Source organism: Leucoraja erinacea, chromosome 33, assembly GCF_028641065.1.
Source record: "Leucoraja erinacea ecotype New England chromosome 33, Leri_hhj_1, whole genome shotgun sequence".
In the NCBI taxonomy this organism is placed as follows: Eukaryota; Metazoa; Chordata; class Chondrichthyes; order Rajiformes; family Rajidae; genus Leucoraja; species Leucoraja erinaceus.
The window spans coordinates 8,806,800-8,829,851 of NC_073409.1; the positions used below are offsets into that span (position 1 = coordinate 8,806,800).

Below are 23,052 nucleotides of genomic sequence, written 5' to 3' on the forward strand. Positions count from 1 at the left end.
TATAGGTTACACAAACAGGATAGATAAAAAATCCAGAACATCTGTTTATCGTGGTTAATTTACGGACAAATGTTAGCAAGGCCACCATGAAAACTCACTGATCTTTAAACAACACCATGGGATCTTTTACTTCCTCCTAGGCAGACAGAAAAAGCTGTAATTTAACATTAGATCACAGATAGCATTTTAAATATGCCCTTAACATTCCCTTAATGCTAAACTGTTGAGATTATTTGATTATACACTGACTAAAGCCCCTGTCCCACTTAGGAAACTTGAACAAAAACCTCTGGAGACTTTGAGCCCCACCCAAGGTTTCTGTGCGGTTCCCGGAGGTTGCAGGTGGTTGCCGGAGGGTTCAGGTAGTGGAAGCAGGTAGGGAGATTGATAAAAACCTCTGGGAACCGCACAGAGTCTCCAGAGGTTTCCGTTCAGGTTTCCTAAGTGGGACAGGGGCATTAGTCTTACCAACAAGAAAAGCACATACATCAAAATCTTTTGAACAATGAAGTCTCTCCACACAAGATAGATTGCAAGACTTAGTTAAACATGTGGTATGACCAGTGATTCTTACCTTAGATTTCTGACAGAGCATATCTGTGTACTGGAAAGAGTTTGGAGTAGAGTAGAAATACAGTGACAGGGAAAGAACAAGGCCAAATCTCTAATTTGTAATTCTGACTGCATCTTAACACATTTTTCTATCATTAACAGGTTAGACAAGCTAAGTACAAGAATAATTATAAATACATTTGACCAAGCGGCAGTTCCATGGTGACCAGCGAATGCAAAAAATATTCTCAGATTTGGAAAACACATCCAAAAAGGAAGTGGTGTGGGGTAGATTTGATAATAACAATGACAAGAGAGGTGATCTGGGCCTGAATGAATAGCAAGCAAGTCCACGCGGACACAGGGAAAATGTGCAAACTTCACACAGACAGCACCCAATGTCAAGATCAAATCCAGGTCTCTGGTGCCATGAGGCAGCAGCTTCACCAGCTGTGCCACTGTGCAACTCCTAATACCATAACATTGGAAAGAATATTAACCAAGAAATATATTCTGGTAAAACTGGCAGCAATTAAATGGAAATGGGGCAAGGTTTTCATCTACATGTAGACTGAAATACTGAAACTGGCAAAAGTAGTTGGGACATGGCTTCACTGAATGCATTCAAGATAGTTTCCTGGGGCAAAATGCCATGGAACCAACACGAGATGGACTGCCTTCTCCATAGAACAGTGCAGCCCAGCGCAGGACAGGAATAGGCCCTTCAGACCATGATCCCACCTGTTTGCACGCATTCAATATTCCTTCATTCCCTGTCAACTCAGGTGCCTGTCTAAGTGCCTCTCAAACATTGCTATCATGTTTGCTTCCAACACATCCAGCACGGTGACACAACAATGTAGAGATGCTGCCTTACAGCGCCGGAGACCCGGGTTCAATCCCGACTACGGGCGCTGTCAGTACGGCGTTTGTACGTTCTCCCCGTAACCGCGTGGGTTTTCTCCGAGATCTTCAGTTTCCACCCACACTCCAAAGACGTACAGGTTTGTCGGTAAATTGGCTTGGAATAAGTGTAAATTGTCCCTAGTGTGAGTCAGGTAGTGTTAATGTGCGGGGAACACTGGTCGGTGCAGACTCGGTGGGCCGAAGGGACTGTTTCTGTGCTGTCTTTAAACTAAACATCCATTGGCAGTACATTCTAGGCACCTGCTACTCTGTAAAATACATCTTCTTTACCCTAAAGCTGTGTGTTCTGGTATTTGACACTTCTACTCTGGGAAAAAAATTATACACCCGATTTATGCCTCTCCTATACAGTTCCATCAAGTTGCCGATCAGTCTCTGACGCTTGAGAGAAAACAATCTAAATTTGTCCAGCATTTCCTTGCAGCTGATACCCTCCAATTCAGGAAACATCCTGGTGAACCTTTTCTGCATGCTTTCCAAAGGATATTTCCCAACGTTTATACTCAATATCCTGACCAAAGGCAGCAAGCATGCCATACGCCTTCTTTACCACCCTATCCACTTGTGTTGCCACTTTCAGGCAACTGTGGGCTTGCATCCCAAGATCTCCATACATTAAAGCTCCTAAATGTTTATATTTAATCCACCCAAATACTAGACCTCATACTTGGCCTAATTAAACTCCATCCACCCATATTTCCAACTGATCTATATCCTGCTGCACATTTTGACAACCTTCTTCTGCAACTCTGCCAAGTTTTGTGTCATTTGCAAACTTAATCAGCCCATCTATATTTTCATCCAAAACATTTATATACCAAGCAACAGAGGCTAGCACCGATTCTTGCACAACACCACTGGTCACATACTTCCAGACTGAAACACACACCCCCCCCCCCCCTATATGATAGGCATATGGATATGCAGGGATTGGGGGTGTGTGGATTGTATGCAGGTGGATGAGATTGTCTTGGCTTCACATTCGGCACAGATGTTGTGGGCCTGTTATGCTCCACAAGAGACCCAACACCTCTTCTTATAGAGGAATAAGATTCCCCTCCATGATGCCACTATACTCAATGTTATTCTTCTTGGTGAATACCGATATGAAGTACTCATTTACTTTCTCAGCCATTTCCTCCAGCTCCAGGTATAAATTCCTTCCTTTGCCCTTGGATGGGCCTTATCCTCTCCCTAGTGACCCTCTTGATTTTAATGTATGCATAAAATGCCTTGCATTTCTCCTTAATCTTACTCGCCAGGGATACTTCGTGCCACTTTTTAGTGCTTCTGATTGCCTGTTTAAGCTCTCCCTGCTTGCTTTATATTCTAGTTATGATGCAGGGGCATTGACTTCATTGTTTCCATTTTCTTACAATAAAGGTAGCCATTCGGCCCAATGAATCTACCCCAGTTCTCAGAATAATCCATGTCACCATTTCCATGCAATTTGGTTCCTCTCACCTGCCCATCAGCTCCACCCCAATTCTCCTCCCACCCACCAATACTGTGGGCAGTGCAAGATAGCCAATCAAACAGCGTATCGCTGGGATGCAAGAGGAAACAAGAGGATTCAGGGGGAAACCCAAACACTTGCAGGGAGAACAAGCACACTCCACTCAGATCGCACCAAGGGACCAAATGTGGGTTGTTGGAATTGAGAGGTAGGAGTACTACTTTCTAAGTGTGACGTCGACTAACAAAATAAAACATTGACTTGGTTTCTCTCCCCACAAAACGCTGCTTGACCTGCTGACTACTTCCAGTACTGTTTTATTTGATATCCAGACAATTATATACAACAATTCAAGCAGTATAATTCCATTAATGGAGCATGCAGGGATTCGGTAGTGCTTGGTTGGCATTTTTTGCAGACTATTGACTATTACTCCAACTAATATATAATTCATTTATTTTCTATACATGTTACAGAGTAACACAAAAGATAGGCACACAATGCTGGAGTAACTCAGCGGGACAGGAAGCATCTCTGGAGAGAAGCAATGGGTGACGTTTTGGGTTGAGACCCTTTAGTGTCTTATCTTCGGTGTAAACCAGCATCTGCAGTTCCTTCCTATCCTGGTATCACAATATGTTTTCCAGTGAACCCAGTAGGTTTAATGGGAGTTGATGAAAGGTGATCCTGACGAGTTGAAAGGAAGTTGCGGAAACATTACCCTGTGAGCCAAATGCCACACGATCTGGATTTCTGAATAATCGGATCACGGATTATCAGAGTTTAATATTGCATGGGGACAGGGGTAATTCCTAATCTTATAATGAGGAATTTACTAGAGAAAACACAGTCAATATTCCATTCAGTTACAAACTAGAGTTTTGACCTTTGAGTAATTCCCTCCTTACACTTGTGTAAATTGTTTATTTTAAAGTTATAGGAACATCAGATTGAAAAGTTTCCCTGCAGGCAAACAAACACCTATGGGAGTGTTTCATAATTTGCAGATGTTTCTTTCGCTGAAAAATATAGTGAACAGGGAAAAATAATGCATCTGTGGCTAACTAAAGAGTTTTTAAAAAACATTAGAGGCTTAAAACATTAGTAGATTATAAGCCTGAGGAAATGATATTTCAGGAACAAGCAACTGGGGACCAAAAAAAGATAAAGGCCAGGGCGGCAGAATATGAGAGCAGATCAATAAGAAATATAGTATAGGATTGTTGGAGCTTCTGTATTTATGTAAAAATAGTTCACATAGAGGCAAGGGGTGAAAAAATGAATGAGAGGAATAAATAAAAGTGAGACTTTGGATAAATATATTTTACATGTTCTCATCCTGGAAAACAAAAACTTGTAGAAATAATTGAGATTCAAGAGATTAATAAAAAAAGATGAATTTCAAATGACTGAAGTACTGAAGAAACTGGGATTTAAAAAATATATTTCCTGGCTTTGACAATTTGTTTCCAGTAGAGGTGGCTGCAGAAATGGCAAATGCATTAATATTGATCTTTCAAAATCATTAGCTGCTGGAACTGCTCCCAGTGAAAAATACTATTCATATTTCTCACCACACAGGAGGCCATTTATCCTATCAAATCTATGAAAGATCTCAGTACTATTTCATCTATCCTATTCCCCCACTTACACCCTAGTAACATGTCCTCTTTCTTACAAACCTCAACTCTCACCATTCTACTAGTACCATCCATCTATGCACTAATTGGCAACTGTAAATTGCCCCTAATCCATCAATTAACATGACTTTGGAATGTGAGAGTTACATTTAGCTCTTAGGGCTAAAGGAATCAAGGGATTTTGGGAAAAAGCAGGAATGGGGTACTGATTTTAGAAGATCAGCCATGGTCATATTGAATGGTGGTGCTGCACATATTTTCCTATGAAAGGAGAGTATCTGAAGGACCTGGAGGAAACCCATGCAATTACAAGGAGAACTTACAACCTCCATGCAGACAGCACCTGCAATTCGGATCAAACTCAAGCCACTGAGGTGGCAGCACTATCCAATATGCCACTATGCAAAGCAGGAGGGAGCAAAATAACGTGCATTAAACTGGACAGTGTTGGTTCAAGGACTAGAAAAAAGTTAAGAATAATGACCTCTTATGAACTAGCAAGCTGTTATGGTGGGATGCCACAAGACTCTTGGCTATTTGCAACCTATTACAGGAATATGTTGTTGGTAGGCAAAACTGAATAAATTCTGAGTATCAGCCACAATCGAAATTGCTGGTAAATGCATGTGTGTGGCGAGGATTGGTTTCAGCTCTAATTTTCTTTGCATTTTCAAACCCTTTAAGCTAGTGCTGAAAAGCAACACCTGGAAGGACCAAAGACAACAAGGGCACAGAATGTACACAAAGTGGAGACCTCAATACCCTTCACCCACAGTGACTCAGCTGCAGTATCATTGAGTGTACCGAGAGAGTTCAAAAATATAAACGGTTGCTAAACCAGTGTGCAGCAGGTGATGAAAAAATAATACAAATTGAGAAACCTACACAAATGTATCCTCAGTAATTGACCCAGCAGCAATGGTGTAAGTGGCCAGTGCACAAACCTCATGGATGGAGACACGCAGCAGACAAAGGCAGCACATAAGAAAACAAGGGAGGTATGATAAACGGCCCCTCAAGTCTTCCCCTACATTCAATATGATTATGGTTGACCTGCCTTAGGTCTCTATCTCCTCCTCAGAAAATTCTCCACACCCATCAGTTCCCTTATCTTTCAAAAAATTATTTACTTCCTCTTTAAATACCTTCACAATTTCGGAGCTTCACCATTCCCTGCGAGAAGCTGTTATACAACTCTGCTTTAAATGAAATTTCCTAATCCTTTAACCATGTCACCTCATTTGAGGTTCTTTCACAAGCAGAAAATCTCAGCATCTCCCCTGTCATGTCCCTAAGAATTTTGTATGTTTCCAATATATCACTCTTTATTCTTCTGAATTCCAAAGAATAAAATCCAACATTTTGCAGCTGGTTAAGAACAGCCATTTCATCTGAAGAATTAGCCCAGTGAAATCATTTTGGGCTGCTGCCAATGCCAGTATAACAAACAGGGGCCAGAACTGTGGTCTCATCAGTGCCGTTCGCAACTGTAACTGTCTAAACTCCAAACCTCTTGCAATAAAGACCAGTGTGCCATTTGCCTTCTCAACTACCTGCTAACAATTTACGATTCATGCACAAGAACACCTTGATGAGAACACCTCTGTACTTGCTCATCCACAAATTCTCTCTATTTAGATGATTCGAGTGCAAGAGATATGCATGTAATGAACGCAAGAGATTGTAAGAACAAGAGGAGAGAAACAAAACGAGAGCACAAGGCAAGAAACTAAGTAGGTGTGCGAGATACAAATGACTAAACATTGTCTACAGGTCCTATGAATTAAAATGGCCAGTTTATGTATTTTAAAATTCCTTTTCCCACAAAACATAATTTATACTGTGGTAAACCCAAGGAAATCTTCTAGCAACCCCACATTTAAAATTCCATTGTATTTTAGTGCTGTAAATTGTACCAAAATTTCAGTGCTGTTATGTTCTCTCTATTCAAATGTAATTAATTAAAATTAAGCTTCCTTTACTATGCGTTGTATTAATCTACTTTATTAACAAACCAATTGAACAGCAAGCTTTGAAGAACAGAGTGACAACCTCAATCACTGTTGAACCAGAAGAACAATGCCAATGGCTCTCAGGTTCATTAGAGGCTGCTCTACAGACTAGAGGTTTTCTTCATAGTTTTAAGTATTGGTATGCTTTTAAAGTTCTGTAGGGCTGATCCACAGTTTCATGTGCAAGTCTGGAAGGAAACTGGCTACTCCCATCAGTCAAATCCATTGGAAGACTGGGATAAAACAGGATTTTAGCAGGACAACTAGCATCACATCCCAAATTATGCCAAGAGTAGTGTCAGCTACAGATGTGACATTATACAAAACTGTCAAGAGTTGACATGCCATATATTTATGCAAGGATTATGACCAATGCAAGGATTTTGTTTGTTGATTTTAGCTCTGCATTCAACACTATTGTGCCAGAGCTACTATACTCCAAACTTTCCGAGTTGACTGTGCCTGAACCCCTCTGTCGGTGGATCATCAGCTTCCTGACAGACAGGGAGCAGCATGTGAGGCTGGGAAAGCACATCTTGGACCCGCAAACCCTCAGTTTAGGAGCACCACAAGGCTGCGTACTCTCCCCTCTCCTCTACTCTTTCTACACCAATGACTGTACCTCCACAGGCTCCTCTGTCAAGCTTCTCAAGTTTGCAGACGACACATCCCTGATTGGACTGATCCAGGATGGGGAGGAATCTGCCTACAGACAGGAAGGGTCACAGCTGGCGTCCTGGTGCCATCGCAACAACCTGGAGCTCATTGTTCTTAAGACAGTGGAATTGATTGTAGACTTTAGGAGAGCTCCCCCCACTCACCTTCAACAACACCACAGTCATATCTGTGGAGTCTTTTAAGTTCCTGGAAACCATCATCTCCAAGGACCTTAAGTGGGGGGCTACCATCGACTCCACAGTAAAAAAGGCACAACAGAGGATGTACTTCCTGCGGCAGCTGAGGAAGCACAATCTGCCACAGGCAATGATGGTCCAACTCTATATGGCCATCATAGAGTCTGTCCTCACCTTCTCCGTCATGGTCTGGTTTAGCTCAGCCTCCAAGCACGACATCCTGAGACTGCAGCGAATCATTAGATCAGCTGAGAAGGTTATTGGCTGCAACCTACCCTCCATTGACGAACTGTACACTGCAAGGGCCAGGAAGTGAGTGGGTAAGATCATCTCTGACCCCTCTCACCCTGGCCACAAACTCTTTGAATCACTTCCCTCTGGAAGTCGACTCCGGACTGTCAAAGCTGCCACAGCCAGACATAAAAACAGCTTTTATCCACGAGTAGTAGCTCTACTCAATAACCAAAAATCTGTAGCCTCCTTTTTGCTCTGGTATTTTATTTAATTCACATGTTTAATCAATAATGTTTTATTATTAATGTTTAATGTTTTATGTATCATTCTTAACTGTCACTGAATGTCATGTTGTCACTTGTGGGCAAAGCACCAAGGCAAATTCCTTGTATGTGAATACTTTGGCCAATAAACGTATTCATTCATGCATATATTTAAGAAATTATTATTTCCATCAGATATATCATTACCAACTATCAAAAGCGACAATAAGGCATCAGTCTTTCATTGGGAATCGAAATATACATTCAGAAACATTTTCTATCAGCTTGCTCCTTTTCCATTGTGAAGATTTGTGTTCACATCAATCTACTAAGATCATCATCAATAGCACCTATGTTAATTTTCAATGAGTTGTGTAGAAGGACACATAGAGCTCTTTGAACCTCAAAGTTATTCAACTTGTCACCATTTCATACCAAAGTGGAATATATTTTCCATTAATATATAGCATCCACCATGTTTCTTGCCCACCCATTTTAGCTTGGCCATATCCCTTTGAAGCCAATTCACATCCACATTGATGCTCACAATCCCCATGAGATTGGTATAATAACCAAATTAGAAATATTACGTTTCTTCACCTCAGCCAAATCACCAGTTGATATAGGTCATGAAAAGCTGGGGCACAGGCATTGATCCCTGCTCAGTTACCATTGGCAAGGCCCAATTTTAATCTAACCTTGTTGACTGATCTCCTCTATGGGACCTTATTGCAAGCCTTCTGAATATCAAGCATTCTCCTTTAATTCAATGCTTCTCCTTTAATTGTTAACCAGTCACATTTTCAAAGAAATCCAAACATAATTTTCCTTTCAGAAATCCATGCCAATTCTGTTCAAACCTATTATGCCTTAAAAGTATTTTATTATTATTCATGGACTCAAAGAGCACAGAAATCAACCCTTTATCTCACCAGGTCCATGTGGACCATTTTGCCAGCTACACTAATCTCATTTGTTTGCATTTGGACTGCATCCTTCTACACCATCCTGAGGGCATCTCAGTTCACCAGATGAACCTTGTGGCATCCTTGAGTAAGATAAGAGGTGGAATGATCTGCTTCCCAATCAACACCTCATTGTTCTTGGACATGGCAGTCTTGGCATGTTTCTGCGCTCTGGACCTGGAATATACTAAGGACAGACACAAAAAGCTGGAGTAACTCAGCGGGACAGGCAGCATCTCTGGAGCGAAGGAATGGGTGATGTTTCGGGTCGAGACTCTTCTTCAGTTCCTTCTTATACATACTGGAATATACTAACGCTGAAGTATTACCTCGATTACCTCTGGTCCACTAGATCATGTATAGCTTCATTTCCTAGATACATTTACAATTTGACATGAAATAATGTCCATTTAGCTCATTTTCATGAGAAATATTTTCTGCAACAAAGATCAACAGGATGCATGTGTTCTATCCACCCCTCTCAATGATTGTATATGAAAAGCAATTTATTTGGTAAATTCTTGTCCTTTCTCAAGACACCATTTTGAATACACAGTTCTGATTCTTAACTAAAATCTTTGGTAATATGTAAGAATACCTTGTATTTTGTCATAGTGCTAAAATGGTTATTTCTGAAGAACACACACAATTCTCCTTCTTCAACCGTGGAAATCAGTTCACATAACCCATGGTACGTCAACTGAGTTGCTGAGTTGTTCAAAAACTGTTCTGCAACATAACCTGAAGGGAAAAAAACCTATGATTATTGCAGCCAAATATAAACACTAATCAGAAACTCATTACAAACACATTTACAGCTTGGAATTGAAGCAATAGGGATGGCACAGATCTGTGCTTACTATTAAAACTATGATCTAGATTTCTACCAAAAATATGCTTTTACTTTGTTAACTTTGACAATATGAAGATAATTCACGATAAATATTAAACTTTAACACTTCATCCAAAGCCATATACAAAAAATAAACTGCTTAATTGTTATACTGATAATTTATTACATATAGAGTATTTCAGTTACAATAAATTAGGGAATAGTTTCCAAGGTGTCAAATACTATATTTGTAGCATAATAAATGTCAGATCACTTCAGCCAGAAACATTATTGCAAAGCATAAACTCATTTTTCTTTATACATGAAGGATCCTTGCAAAGTAGGGTACAACTTATATGTAGTTCACAATATCATGCGTTCATAACAATTACAAAGAGACAACTACAGCCCTCAGCTGATCTACTAATTCACCATGCACCATTATAATCAGGGATCCCGCTTCTTTGCTGAACTCTGAGCTCAGAAGGCCAATGGTATATTCAACACCACTGATAACCCAAAATGATAGGAACAATATAAATAAAATAACTGTGCTCCTGATTTTGGAAGCCAATACATCAGTTTATCTTGCTTGTGATGTTTATGTTCATAATTTGCATCCTTCAAATCCATCCTTCAAATCCACTTTAACTACATGAGATTTTTTTCCCCATTACAAATCTCAAATTGTGGAGTATAGAGGCAAACAAATAAATGATGCGTCTTTGTCCCAAACATTATTGAGGGCACTGTATGTTTGCCATGCTAGTATGAAAACAGCTAACATCAGCATTTTTTCACTTCGCCCCATAGCTGACATCAGAAACTAATCAGAAATCAATGGCAAGACCCAATTGGCCTGCTGATCTCCAATGGCAAGGGAATATTGTAAATATTTTATTTCTAGAAACTGAACTTTGTAGCATTTTGCATAATTTTGTAACATATTAAATCTCGTTGTTCAAAGCAATGGAGAGAGAGCAAACCTTTCCATTTTAATTGTGCCTTAATGGCCTCTAATTGCAACAGGATGGTCCGCTTAAACGCCTGCCCACTGATCTCCCAACTCATGATGCAGAATTAAAATGGGATCCTGCTGTGCTGCTGAACTTCCCATGGAGCTCAAAGGCCAATCTATCTCCCAGAATGCAAAAAGCCCATGCTACAAGTATTCCTCCAGGCAGCATCAACATGAATCAGCACATCTGGTCTGTTACATGACAAGAGGCACAAAGGTTCAATGCAAAGTTTCAATCCAACTTCCAGTCAAGCGAGCAAAGGCAAGTCACTGTCCCTTCCCCAGGGTCTCCAGTTTTCAGCTTCCTCGCACTACTCCATCTCCACACAGTATTCATCATACTCCACAGCTTGACCTCCTGGTTCTCCAACCCTGGCCTCTCCAAACATCCTCCCGCCTCCTGGCCCTTAGCAACTGCTTCCGCTAATGTTTCTGCCAGCAAAATAGTCAGAAAAGCCCTGTGCTGAGCAGGGTATCATTAGACTAGGACCCGTCATCTGCTGTAAGATTGCATCCGAAAGTAACCTGGAAGACACTGCGTGCTCTTAATGTTCGTCAACTGATGAGCATATGTAGCTCCAAGTTATCACAAAATCCAACCGAACATTTAGTTTATTTGATCAAAAGGGCTCAGAAATGGCATCTGACTCAATTACGAGCTATAGGCTGAAATAGAGGTTATAGTTTGATTCCTGTCCACCTTCAGGATATTAGAGAGAATACGTGATTCACAAACAATGCATCAAAAACTTTTATTTACTTGGCAATCATTACAACAAAATCCCTTACATTCATAAAATTCCCTCGGTGCCTTTTTGTTTAAATAAACGCACTGAGGAAATTCTTAAAACAAAAAAATCATGTACCGTCAAATTACTCTGCAGCAAGATTTGCTCAGCTGCTCAAAGCTAATTTTCACCACAATGATTAGTAACTGTCAGGCCTACAGATTTGGAGATCCCTTCATTACATTGTTTTTAGCAATCTTTGCTAACTATCAATTATTATATTGCTTCAAAGAGGTTCTGCATAAAACTGCATTTGAAATTGGTGGACATTACTCTGCTGATGAGCAATGTTCCCGTTTCCTTTCTTTGTACATGCTATTATTGAAAAGACTTTCTTTTCCCTTACCTTCACTGACTAGTTCACTCTTCTCTGACTGCTTACAGAAGATAATCTTCTCCACCAGCTGGTTATAACTGCACATTCCCACTGTTTTTGCTAGATCAGCATTCTACAAAACAGAATTGTCAGCAGAAAGTTATATTTGAGAATTGCAACAGACCTCTAAGCTATATATCCTCATTTTACACAATTTGTAATCTTAGAATGCTTGAAGGAGCTAAAGTTTCATGAACCTGAAAATACCATGACTATACTGACTACAGTGCCAAAGTGAAGATATTTAGTCTGGCCAATCGTCAAAAAATCCCATGTCTGAATATAGAGGGCTGTTAAGAAAAGTACTGCAGAACAAGTGCAAGCATCTCAATGGCCTATTACTGGTCCTGCTCTGTGAAATTAATGCATATATTAGGCCTGCCACAACAGTTCTTCATCTCACTGCCTTATCAGCCCGTGATCTCCCAAACCTTTACAATGAGAACCAAGGCAATTGTGAAGAATGGAACGTTGTGTTGTATCTGGGCACACTGCAGCCCTTTGGACTGAATAATGAGTTCTACAACTTCAGGTATCTTGATTTTTCTGTTGCATCTGCCATCCAACTATTTCTTTTTTGATAGAAAATTATCAGCTTTTCTTTTTTCCCCCCTTATCCCCCCCCCCACCTCCTCTGGAAGTGGAGGACATGCCCAGCTTACCTGTCAGGCTATGCTCTCACACTGCATTTCACAGCGTATATGTTTTTGGGTATGTGTTATCACACTATAAATACTACAATTCACTCACTGACCAGTTAACCTCATTTATAGCCTGCTCATCTTGGTTTTACCTTATCATGGGCATCACCCCTCACCACTCCCCGCTTAACAAGTTTTTCTCTCCTTCAACCTGAAACGTTAGGTCTGTTTCTTTTTCCACAAATGCAGAGTGACCTGCTGAGTATTTCCAGAAATTCCTGTTTTATTTTATGAATTATCATGTATCTGTTTCCCCAACTATTGCCTTGTCTTCCAAAGGAAATAGGCACTTTCAATGTAACCCATCTAGGCCTCTTTATTTTATATACCTTGATTAAATGCTTCTTTTGTAAAGTAAACAATTCCAGCCTCCCCTAACTTTCCTCATCTTTCCCAGCCATAGCAACGTCTCTTTCTTTGGTGAAAATATATTTTTCTTGTAATCAGATGCCCTGAAATGTGCCTGACCTATAGCCCAATTGCCTAGCATGACTTTCCGAGTCTTATATTCTATACCTTTATGTGTCCTGCTCTCTTTGGGTCTCAGAATAGAAACTTTACATCTTTCTGACCTATGGCTACCAAAGATGCCACATTCTATGACACTTCACACATATTATAATATTATAATATAAATATTGAACCAATTTTCTCTACATACAAATCGGTTATGGGAACAGAAATGAGAGTCACCTGGATAGACACAGCGTCATAAATGGAATGATCAGTCAGTTTACCCTGCTGACTGGGTGAAGCTCTTTCAAGGTTGCAACTGAAAACTCAGTTAAGATCTCGACTCTCATCCTGCTTTCTGCCCAATGCACAGAGCCCACCCAATGCCAGGCCATGGCACACTGCACCAGTCTGGACAGGGCCCTCACAAGCACTAACTACAATTTCTGAAAGCTCATTGAAAGAGCTGCACAATGAACTTTATTTAAGTACTGTCCCTTACCTGGCGTTTTTCCCAGATGTTTACTCCTGTTAAAGATGATCACCTAAGCGTTAACTGGAGGGATTCACACACGTTTCAGGGCAGATGATAGTTTGAAGGCAAATGGCAGTTTTCAAGTGTCCTCATTTGTTACTTGTTCAGTACATCAACCCTTGTTTCAACTGTTTCAACAATTCCTCTCAACTCTTCTTCTCTTTATTACTATCCTCTTGTCCTTTCTGAACCAAATAATCAATAATGTTCAATTTCACCTCCTGCCCTTCATGCCACATAACAGTAAAGTTACAAATATCATTTATTCATAGATACATACCTTTGGTCCATTTTATACTACTTAAATTGAAGGGCATTCAATTAGTCATTGCCAAACGTCCTTATTGCATTTCTAAATTGCTCTAATCCTTTCTATTTTTCTTTTAACTAAACTACCTTTCCTCCATAAACTACTCAAAGTTCCAATGCCCTGCCAACTACATCTAAACCTCTTAGTAGCACTTAACTCCCTACAAGAGTATTGGGTGTAGTTCCGTTAAGCTTGCAGATTTGACCTCCCCTGAATGCATGCCATTTCCGCAAGAATTTGAAGCTCTCTTTTGTCCCGTCTTTTTTGGCATTCAACGTCTAAATCCTGTTTCTGTACTCACTGAGCTGTGCCAATAGTGATGTTTGGGAGATGTCTAATATTGAACTCCTGCTTTCAGTCTGTTTCCTTGCTGCTAACAAAAGTAAGTATTTTCAAATACCTGTTGTAGAAACAATACTTTCATTTTTGATAAAAATAATTCTCGCACAACCAACTACATTTCTCATGATTATTCAAATTATCAGCTTTGCACGTAATCCACAGCAATAAATCACATTTCAAATTAAAATTGAAATTATACCTATTATATCTTTCAATCTGAATTTCTCATGTGCCCTGAGGCATTGACATAATTAATCTGAATTAAACTGAACAGTTCAAGACATTTAATTCATCAAAACATCAGTGAAACTTCATTTTAAAGATCATGAAGTAATTTTTTTATTTCCTCAGCTACCAATTTATTCAAATTTAAGTGCAAAATTCCTCAACTGCAATCTTACTATCGAGTTGGCATCCCAGAGTTCTACTGTGTACATGGGTTCTTTCATGAATGCAAAATGTTGGACACTTCTACCAGAAAAATGTCTATTAAGAACAAGCAAAGTGACTTTCAATTACAAAATTGGCAGTGGGTCAAGGATTCCCTAACAATTCAAGTTAATCTGTTTCAGATTACACATATTTCATCATGCATCTCAAATTGGCTTCTCTGTCAAGGTAACTGCTCAACCACAGATATTTGTCGATGATGCATGAAGAATAAGACTTAACGCTGTATCGGGCTTTATTTTTACATGATGAAGGTTACTTTGAGTTCTCACACTGCCCACCACACAGGCTGATGCAAACAGAAACCATGTAGTGGGGGGGGGGAGGGGGGGGGGGGGGGGGGAAGGGGAGGGGAGGGGGGAGAGAGAGAGAAAGTGGGTTGTCGCAACAGCACATTAAATGAATTTAAAGAAATATTGGAGTTTATGTCAACCGACTTTTAAATTACCACTCTCCAATGTATTCTCACCTGAGGGTCCACCAACCATCCGTGGTAAAGTGCAATATCAAGGAGGTCAAATACAATGCACTCCGGTGTATATTCAAATACTCTTACACCAGTAAACTTTACATTTACATCCAATCCTGTCTGCAGCTTGTGTAATATAGCCATTGCATCACTCATGTTCTGTTTCAGAAAAAGAATAGGATTACATCAAGATATATCAGCAACATAAAATCCTTAAATAAATCCAGTCAACTGGAAAATCTGTGAAACTTTGTTCAATGTGGATACTGAAATTGGAACATTGCCCGGACAACCATTTATCACGAACTAAATGTCATTTAGTTGTTTAATTGCCAAAGATCTACAAGCCAAGCTTGATCCCACTCTCATCCACGGTCCATAATTTAAGGATGGGAATTTGGAAGCACTATGATACATAAATAAATGCATACAACTTTGACACTAAACTTAGATGGATAGTTGTGGAATTGACTACTGCAAAATATCTGCACATTGGATTTGCTCTTCCTTCAAATTTATTTGCTCGTTTGAGGGCCTTTGCTTCATTAAGTTGTTAACTTGGAAGGTGCCGTCTGTGGTTCTGTAGTATTCCACTAACATTTTCCTCCAGCTGGCAATTAATTGGCTACAATAAATTACCTCTGCTGTAGATATTCTGCTCTGGTGGAAGATTTGAAGTATGGAGTGGTAGGTAGAGGGGAGTTGATGGATATCTGCAAGAATTGGTTACGGAAAAATGTGGAGGAATGGGATTGCACTGAGAGTTATCATTGACTCAAGGGGCCAAAGGGTGGCCTGCAATGCAAGAAAATATGAGTATGTTTTCTTTGTCAACTTCCATGTAATGCATATTCCAAATTGTGCCATTCTTACACACATGTACTGTTATTAAATGTTACTACTATTAGAGCTTAAAATACTCTTTCATGAGCAGAAAAACATATTTACAATCAGTTTGTAGTTGTGGAGTTCATCACTGAAGAAACTAAAGGAACTTCATAACATTTAAATAAAAAGTGAAATAAATTAGTGCTTAAATTTCCACTTCTAACGGATAAGTTAGGCTATAAGTTAAAGAATGTAAACTAATTGCCAACAGCTCATCAATATTGTCCATACAGTCTTTCCTGACAACTTAGCCAAGACATAGATATTATAATACTTTGTATGAGCCGAAAGTGATTATATTATGATCATTATTATTTTTATGTTAAAAGGTATTTTGTGTGTTCCGTTGCTTTTTTATTTGTATGACTAACTTGGCAAATGAAATTCCTCGTATGGTGCAAAACATACTTGGTTAATAAAGTATTATTGTGATTGTGATGATTTAGTTCCAATTTTCCATGTCCAAGATGGCTATAAATCAAAAGAAATTCTAAAATTCTTAATTTTGTGGGGAACAACATGAAAATGAAACCAAATTTCACCGAACTGTATTTGTCCATTTTCCTGAAGAAAAATAACTAGATTACAGCTTTTTGACTCATGCCTCTTGCAAACTAACAGCGTTAGTTGCCAAATGCATTTAGAGAATCAAGTGAGACTGAAGGATCTAAATTTTAATCAATAGAGAAATTGGTCAACATGAAAGACGATGAGTCACAATAACTCAAAAATCTACAACACCAGTGTTTTGAAAGAGGTCGTTTTACAGATAATGAATCCTCTAATTATCAACTTCAAAGATTCAGTAAATTCAGGAGTTATTTCTGTGGATTGCCAGTAGTAAATATGGCCCCGCTATTTAAAAAAGGAGGGGGAGATAAAACAGGGATCTACTGACCTTTTAGCCTAACGTCAGTAGAAATTTATTTGAATCTATAATGGAAAATGTAATAACAGAGCAGCATGGGGGGAAGAAAGCAAGATTTAGTAACACCAGAGTGAAGCTATGAAGAGAAATTCATGCTTCACTCATACCTGGACTTCTTTGAGAATGCACTGAGAATTTGATGTATTGGGGCGGCAAGGAATTAGGGGGAACAAATGGTAGGTATCCTAGACTTCATTACAACCCATGAGTATCCTCTGGGTGCTTTCTCCCACATCCCAAAGACATGCGGTTTTGTAGGTGAATTAGCCTTTCTAAAATTCTAAAATAGTTTCATAAGGAATAGGTTATTTAGGACAGAGATGAAGAGAAATTTGATTACAATATTAAGCACAAAGGGGTGTAGTATAAGGTCTCGTATAAGGAAAGCAGCAGCTGGCCAATCTAGAATTTGATAGCCCCACAGTTGTAGAATTTCAGTTCAGTCATTCTGTACAAAAGCAGTGACAGGATAGAGACTTAGTGCTTATTCATGTAGTGTTAATGGCATCGAGGAAGAAGGCAGCCACAATATCGATGAATGGTACAGCAGGCTCAACTAACCTACTTACGTTCTTGTGTTCTGAACATTTAGTACCTCTTCTGTTTATTGTTTATTGGATCGTTTTTTCAGTTTACACCGAAAAGGTTTCATGTTTTCAGTTTAATCGGCAATGAAAATCCAAAATTGCTTAGGCTGCAGACATTTTGGTGCCCTTACAAAAATCTGCAAAAGCTCCAAGTGAAAACAGCAACTAATGGAGTTGCCGGATCTGATTCAAATTATATTTCATGACAAAAACTAATTGTTTCCTTCTATTTATAGGGCTTTGAACAATTTTATATATATTTATTGTGAACTGAATGCACTAAACAAGCTAACCTGAAAGTAATACTCCACATATTTGACTAAAAAAAATCTGCTGAAGTGCTCATCCTAGCAGATTGTTCCAAGCCAATTCATTTTCTTTTCCACTTCCAAGATAAATTACAATAAATCTAGCCCAAACATGAAGGAAAACTGGGAAAGCTGTATGACACACCTGATTCTGGAGCAGTTAGTACATTTACATGCAGAAAAGTTTACATCAAATCCAAGAGGGAAACATGGTAGAGAGATATTACATGGTAGAGAGATATTACATGGTAGTTTTCGCAAAAAAATGATTCCCCGCCATTCTGAAAATATATTTTAAATGTGGGTGGGGAAAGCCACAAAATATAATAAACTCAGCCTTTCTCTCCACCAAACACAGCAGTCTTTTCAAGAATCATTTTGCTTTATTCTCAGCCTTCAGTTCATTCCCCTTGGGTTTGGCATTTAAAACCTTTATTACAAGCCCATCCTACCACACAATTCCACAAGTGCACCAATTGATTTCACATATTTTGTCCACATAATATGTCCAAATCAAAACTAATATGTTGGCTATGATTTCTGTGAAATCATATCAAAATTGGCCAAACAATTTGGCGAATAAAAGGTTTACGAATCTTGTTCCTTTTGGGGCATTTTTGAAATGCACAAAAAATATTACAGAATTATGTGCATTAACATTACTTGCTATCCTTTTCCTTTAGGGCTCCATCCACCAAACACATATAGTTAACAGATTAGTACCTGCTCATAGTTCAGCCTCTGAGCATCTGTGATTTCTTTTGGTTTTGCATCAAGAATATAATCACCTGTGAATTAAGTTAAAAAATATTCTTAGGGTCGTCAATGCTCATTAAAAAAACACTTCAATTTTTACTTAAATTCGTTTTTAAGAAGGAACTGCAGATGCTGGAAAATCGAAGGTAGACAAAAGTGCTGGAGAAACTCAGCGGTTGCAGCAGCATCTATGGAGAGAAGGAAATAGGCAACGTTTCAGGCCGAAACCCTTCTTCAGACTGATGAGCGTTAGGTTCCATACACTTAAACATTCCCATCTATAATTATTGAATTAAACAATGTTTTCAATAATTTACGCCAACATCAATAATAAACAACCAGATTGATCATGAAATGAATAGTGCCATGAAGTAAAAAGGCTGGAGCAACACACAAAATCATCACATTGTGTACCAGTAACACCGTAGCAATTTAATAGTTTTCAGAATTAATCTCCATCAAAAGTACCTTAGTCTATGAAGAAACATGACCAATGTAAATTGTTAGCTTATTGCAAAGTTTATTTTATATCTTCCTTGAACAGAACAATAAAATTGCAATATTACACTACAGCGCTAAGCTAAATGCAAGCAAAAAGAAGCCTGAACTCTAATAGTCAACTTATTTAAACTGTACTAATAACTAAAAAGGGAGAATCAGTGAATGACAAACTGAACTATTTGGGAATACAAATAATATCATTTATATACTGTAGTATTCTAACAAGTTGATCGTCTAACCAGACCTACCAACAACTCATCTAGCTTATAATTCAAGGTTCAGAATTTTACTATTGGTATTCATGCGTGCATTGATCATTAATTAATTGAAGGCAGAGAATGAATCAAAAGGACCCTTTATGAATCTGCTGACATGTGATGGAGGTGTTAGACAATATGGTGAGTGAAATCTATTTGATACAGTTACTCAGTTGATAACATCAAAATATTATAATTTGACGTGGACCATAAGTAACATTGTTCCATTGAAAGTGTAAAATGTATATGTTGAGGAATTCAATTTACTTTCAATTTGTTGCTATTTGATGGACAAAACAACCTGCAGGCCTATTTTGGTAATTGGAAACTGTGATTAAACAATGAACAGGGCATTTGAAACATTCCCTGCAGTGCAATTTGTGGAGTGTTCCCAAGATTCTCTGTTTGTCAGATTTAAGTTTACTTAATTGGAGTGTGTTTGTTGATTTGAGGTAGTGACACTAAATAAAATGAAATTGCACCTTCATGGCTATAAAATACTAAACTAAAGAGAATGAGATGACAACATTTAAAAGCCTATTTTTTTAACAGCCATTTAATGTATTGTGTTCTTCAGCAGGTTATTTGTACACGGGGGCTTGATGCTATATATTACAATAAATATTGGATGATTTACAGGAGTATATCATGGAAATTGCAGGTTTTCATCTGAAAATTCTGAAAAGTACATTAAAAAATATATATTCCATAACCATAAAATATAGAGCATCCCAGTTAATGAAAGGGTTCTGTTTTTAAAGTAAATTTTGTCCTTATGTTGGAAAATATTCAAACGTCACTTAATATGGTAACTATGCTCCATGGTAACTCCACTATATTAAAACCAATAACATCAAAAGCGCATAAGACTGATAACGAAGTATGATTACTAAAGGTTGAGAAAGAGAGGAAAATAATTCTGCCATTCTTTGGAGTGAATGTACATGTCAGACTTTTGAATTTAATAACATTATGGGAGTTTGTTTGTAATTTGGGGTCATCATGAGTTGAGCAGTCTATAACACAGGAATGACCTTTTTACAGATAACCACCATATATAAATAATGAGATACAATTAACTGCAGATGCTGGTTTAATGCAAAAAAGACACAAAGTGCTGAAGTAACTCAGCGGACAGGCAGCATCATTGGAGAACACGAATAGGTAACGTTTCAGGTTAGGACACTTCTTCAGACCGATCAAAGGGGCCATTTTGGTGCTGTACCTCAATTGCTATGAACCTCTCCTGCACTATAAATATATATTACTATAACAATTGATATTTTATCATGAATTACTTGCACCTTAATCAACATGCTGCAAATTTGCATCAATTAAAACCCACATATACACTTTGCATCCTGTTACATGGATTTTGATCATGAATAAGCATTCAATTGTTAACACTGAATTAATAATCATAAGTCATCTCATGTAAGTGAAGGTTAGTGGGCTTGTCTCTTCTTCATCATTTTATCAACAATGTTTTATGCTTCAAAGTGAATGGTAGTGCTGGAATATATGACATCTATTTAGGCTGGAATAAAACATTTGCAAATTGAACTAAAAATAAAAACACTGCAAGCATATCTTCTCTTCACATCATTACCTACATGCCTTCATCCTGCAGAAACAAAATGTGGCAAGAGTTCATAAGTTACATTAAAATTCCACTTAAGACAGCTTAATTTGGTAATTTCTACATTTGAAATGAGACAGACTAATGTCATTTCTCACAGGAAACAGTACATCCCAGCAGAGCAAGCTTACAGCCGAGTAGCAGAAGAGCTGTGGCAATGCACCTACTCCATTATGTATCCACAAATAAATATTCATTTCCATCAGTAAACAGGCTTAAGGCTCTTGGATAAAATCATTGATCAGGCTTATTATGGAGGCCATTGGTTCCTAATGCAGAACGTCCAGCTTGCAAGTGTTGTCCTCATACTCCAACTGACACTGGGCACAAGTCTAGACTGGTCTCTTTTGTAGAGCAAGTCTAGACTTTGTAAATCAGCATCTGCAGTTCCTTGTTTCTACATCGGGTCTTTTTTTGTCTTTGAAAACTACTAATAATATTTGCATCTGGAGATGTATAGTTAAATTGTATGATGTTTCTTCTTACAAGTGCCTCTCCCAGAAAAAGGATGTGTACCAAATGTCAATACAAGCATCCAATGAAGATGCTAATACAAGAAAAAATAGATACTGGAATGTGGAATTAAAATGAGGAGGGCAATGGGGGGCGGGTCCGGGGAGGTACCATGGAAGGAGGATGGGGGTTTAGAGGGGATGGGTGTGTGAAGGGTGAGGTTAGGAGAGGTGGCATGATTGGCATTGGTTGAAGGGCAGCAGAAGCTAGTGATGTCAAAATTGAGGTCCCTAGTTGCAAGGGGAGTGAAGTAGGACCCAGGAGAGTCAGTTAATGTGAAGTAGTTGGAGCCAGAAGCATGAAGGATCCTGACCTGGAAGTGGGTCAACAATCACAGGCTGCTGTCGCCGGAAGGGGGGAAGGGGTGAGTGACCCCGACCTGTGGGCATCAGGCAAGGGCCTGCAAAGCCAGTGGCTGTGGGGGTTGGTGGTGTTGAATACAGTTAATGGTCCAACCTGGGAGTTTCAGAGGGCTGTGCGTTCAGAGGGAGTGAGATTGGAGTGGGCATCCTTAGATTATAGTGGGTGTCCATAGACTTGAGTGCTACTGACCCACTGGGTAACTCCAGCAAAGAGAAATGCACTGTGAAAACATTTAAAAGCCTTAAGAAAATCTTCAAATTTTCTGCGCAGTATTGTTAAATGAAGGCAAGAAATAAGTGCTATTTTGCTTTTTATGTTTAAGAAATCTTCAACATTTTGAAAAATCCATTGTAAAATAAACAAGATTTTAATTCAGAAGACATTTGATAGCGGCAATGGACTGTGGAAATTAGTTCAGTTTATTGTCACGTGTACCAAGGTAGATTGAAAAGCTTTTGTTGCGCGCTATCTAGTCAGCAGTAAGACAATACATGATTACAATCGAGCCATTTACAGAGTATAGATACATGATAAGGGAATAACATTTAGTACAAGATAAAGCCAGCAAAGTCCGAACAAGGATAGTCTGAGGGTCACCAAAGAGGTAGATAGTAGTTCAGCATTGCTCTCTGGTTGTGGTAGGATGATTCAGTTGCCTGATAACGGCTGAGAAGAAACTGTCCCTGAATTTGGAGGTGTGCATTTTCACACATTTACACCTTTTGCCTGATGGAAGAGGGGAGAAGAGGGAGTGGCCAGGGTGTGACTCATCCTTGATTATACTGCTGGCCTTTCCGAGGCAGCGCAAGGTATAAATGGAGTCAATAGGAGTCAATTGTGTGATGGTCTCGGGTGCATCCAGAATTCGTTGCAATCTTTATCAGCTCCTGACCAGCGTGTAAAGTTGAAGTAATCTGCAGTTTATCACTTCATGTCTTATATTACAAAGGACAAATTATGTCTTCATGCAACTTACATAATTCTAGATAAATAAACAAATTGGGCTTAATTCAAAGTGTGGGGAATTTATAGTTCTGGTCTTATCGGGAGAGCTTTGATAATGTTCATTTCAAGTTAGATCCTGCACTCTCTGCCAAACATTTTGACCATAGTTGTAACGCCACCAACAATTTGT

At 38.8% G+C, this 23,052-nt stretch overlaps 1 protein-coding gene across 2 annotated transcripts in view; it reads right to left on the reverse strand.

Moving 5' to 3' along the window:
- Positions 1 to 23,052, reverse strand: part of mindy2 (MINDY lysine 48 deubiquitinase 2) — a 47,983-nt gene that overhangs the window by 20,859 nt on the left and 4,072 nt on the right. For both annotated transcript variants that reach the window (XM_055661219.1, XM_055661218.1), the window contains exons 3-6: positions 18,612 to 18,676; positions 15,178 to 15,336; positions 11,888 to 11,990; positions 9,502 to 9,644 (exon numbers count right to left, since the gene is read on the reverse strand). In XM_055661219.1, coding sequence (XP_055517194.1) covers positions 9,502 to 9,644; positions 11,888 to 11,990; positions 15,178 to 15,336; positions 18,612 to 18,676 — 470 coding nt within the window. The remainder of the gene's footprint in view (positions 1 to 9,501; positions 9,645 to 11,887; positions 11,991 to 15,177; positions 15,337 to 18,611; positions 18,677 to 23,052) is intronic.